At 45.1% G+C, this 2,855-nt stretch overlaps 2 protein-coding genes across 2 annotated transcripts; both read left to right on the top strand.

Annotated features, from left to right (window-relative positions):
• Positions 1 to 1,071: 1,071 nt before the first annotated feature.
• Positions 1,072 to 2,277, top strand: TEOVI_000899800 (SCAMP family, putative; the record flags this gene model as incomplete). The annotated part of the gene is made up of 1 exon (XM_067220493.1): positions 1,072 to 2,277. The coding sequence occupies one exon, from the start codon at positions 1,072 to 1,074 to the stop codon at positions 2,275 to 2,277; it is 1,206 nt and encodes a 401-aa protein (XP_067076594.1).
• A 284-nt stretch (positions 2,278 to 2,561) lies between these two features.
• TEOVI_000899700 (dynein light chain LC8, putative) lies at positions 2,562 to 2,834 on the top strand (the record flags this gene model as incomplete). Its single annotated transcript, XM_067220492.1, has 1 exon — positions 2,562 to 2,834. One exon carries the CDS (start codon positions 2,562 to 2,564, stop codon positions 2,832 to 2,834), a length of 273 nt encoding a protein of 90 aa, XP_067076593.1.
• Positions 2,835 to 2,855: the final 21 nt, after the last annotated feature.

Raw genomic sequence — 2,855 nt, 5'->3', positions numbered from 1 at the left:
TTATTTGAATAGACGTTTTTCTGATGGGTAGCCATTCCCTTTTCTTTATTATTATTATTTTAAAAAGAGAAGTGAGTAAATCTTTCCCCTTCTTTTGTTGCTCGTTAGACAGACTGCGGAAAAAAGATACAGGAAAATGAATTGACACAGGCAGAACCTGCTGCTGCTTACAATGTTTCTCCCTACGTTTTCCGGTTTGTGTCTTTCTGTTGTCCGTTGCCACTCCTTTTTGTGTTCTTGTGTTGCTTGACTTGTCCACGGACAGCATAACTGTGGGAGGTAGATTCCAGCACGGATGAGTCAAAGATGGTGCTGTGGTGAGGAAAAGAAAGGTGATATACTCCTTTTTTAAAATTTCACTTTAGCGTAACAAAAACGTCCGAGTTGAGAGAATAGGGTTGAAGAGGTGGGAAAAATATTGCTGTTGGAAAGCCTCTTGGGATGCTGAAAACTGGAAAACGGTGCGCAACAGGTTTTATTAGTGTGACTGTGGTGCGTGCACAAACGAGTCGGCAGACCAAAAACACGCATCGGATGTGGTATAGAGGAGCAGAACAATATACACTTATGTATATACACATACGAGGTGACAAGAGAGACAGCATTAACGAAGGGAAAGAATAGAGGGCTGGAAAGGCAAAGTATTGTTTTTGCTCAAGAACAGAGCTACCTATGGCAGGTGAGTTGAACGAAAAGGGGGAGGGAGAGGACATCAACGAAGTTTCTTCCCCCAAAGCGTTCTTTTTTTTTACATTCTACGGTTTTTGTTTTTGGAGTTGACAATATTAGGGCCATACAGCCTTTTTTATTTGATGTAAATGATACCTCTGCATCAGGCGCACCAGCGCTTGGTGACTTTATTTTTCGTTATTTGTAGGTGCTGGAAAGGGATTATGGCATATGTGCATACACACTCTGACTGTCTTCCTCCATATAATCTTTGGACACAACAGGGTAACGGGGAAAAACCTCTAGGTGCCTATTTAGTGAACGACATTAATCTTGGCATAGATTGCGTGACGGCCTCGTAAGAGCTTTGTCTTGTATTACGTTGAGCTGGTTGATTCCATAATGTTTGGTCGGGGATTTGGTGCTAATGAAATCCGTGAAGAGTACAATTTTGGACCTAGCAATGCGGATGATCAGGCACCTTCAGGCAATCATGATTCGCGAACGCACCAATCCCAACGGCAAGAAGCTCGGGGTTCGCATGACACCCCGACAAATATGGAGGAAATGAACGTATTTTCTGAAAGCGACGAGTCTCTTCATAGAAGTAGGCGAAGTGAAGATGTGCCCGCAGCCTCGAGGTATCGTGACGCACATTCGTCATCATTTTACCCTGAGGGGTCTGCCTTGAGCACAACAGAGATACCGTCGCATCCACCCCCGTCGGCCGTCGCCTCGAACCAGGGCGTGTCCGGTGGTGACGGCGATGGTTTGAACGTGACCGCCGGTGGAGTGGCGGCCCAGCTTCCCGAAGTGAGCAAAACCGATATTGTGAAGGAGATTACGGGAAGGAGCAATACTAACACAAATGGTATGACCGTTGATGGGAAAGAACATGCGCTGTTGGTTGAGAGGTGGAAAAATGCTATGGCAGAAGAAGAGCGGTTAAATATCCTACAACGCCAGGTAGAGTATCAGTTAAAAGCAACAGAGGGGGCGAACCTGGAGGCAAACTTTCCACCCAAGTTTTTGTGTATCAAACCCCTTGTTAATCACACCATAGGGATGGTTCCCGAACCAAGAAGGAAATACGTGAAGTTCAACTATGTGATCTGGATGGTGAACTGTGTGTTGCTTGTTGCCAACGCGTCCGTGGCTATCACAGTTGCGTTTTCTCCGTATGAAAATGAATTTGAGGGCCCAAAGGCCTCGAACAAGGCACAGGCAACTGCTCTGTCGATTGCCTACTTGTTGGGTGTGCCTCTAAGTTTCTTTGTATGGCACTGGCCCATTTACAAGGCGTGTATCACTGGGCTTGCTACGAGGCATCTGGTTAGCTTGTGCGGGTTATTGGTGGCACTGGCGTTTGCCATATTCATGCTGGTTGGACTGCCAGATACGGGTGCCTGTGGCGCGATTCTTGCTATGGAGGTGTATGAAGGCAAATCCAATTACCTTCTCATACCCCTTGGAGTGGTTATTTCTTTGTGGTGCTTTGAAACAGCATATTTTTTCTACTGTATGGTGGTGCAGTGGAAATTTTACCGTCTGGATATCATGGCGCAGCGCGAGGCCCGTAGTCATATTGATAATGTAATTGGTGTGTAGGGCGTGGTTAGTGCCAAATTAAGATTTTCCCATTCCCTAGGTCGTGAGATTAATTATTCCTGCAGTCACCAGATAAACTGCTGAGTGATGCTGATGGGCGCCAATACGAAGTCACTTTGACCGGATGGCCTCCCCAGTGGTTGTGATATTACCCGACTTTGCTACCGTAATCATGCACGCTTGCGAAAACTTGTGACCTCTTAGAATTGTAATTCTTTTTTTATTTTTCTTGTAGTTTTTTTTTCTTCGAAGTATTATTAACTCCGCTATATTGTTCGTTTACGATGTCTACTGATCGGAAAGCTATTATTAAGAATGCAGACATGCCAGAGGACATGCAGTCTGATGCAGTGGAGGTCGCTCTTCAAGCCTTGGAGAAGTTCAACATTGAGAAGGATATTGCGGCGTACATAAAAAAAGAGTTTGACAAGAAATATCAACCTACGTGGCACTGTATTGTTGGCCGTAACTTTGGCAGTTATGTCACGCACGAAACGCACAGCTTCCTGTACTTTTACTTTGGACAGGTTGCAATTCTTCTGTTCAAGTCAGGATAGGTAGGCTCTCTCTTTTATTAT

This window comes from Trypanosoma equiperdum (assembly GCF_001457755.1).
Source record: "Trypanosoma equiperdum strain OVI genome assembly, contig: ctg_1154, whole genome shotgun sequence".
Classification (NCBI taxonomy): domain Eukaryota; phylum Euglenozoa; class Kinetoplastea; order Trypanosomatida; family Trypanosomatidae; genus Trypanosoma; species Trypanosoma equiperdum.
Note: the sequence above shows the minus strand (reverse complement) of the source record. Positions and strands in the feature narration are given on the sequence as shown.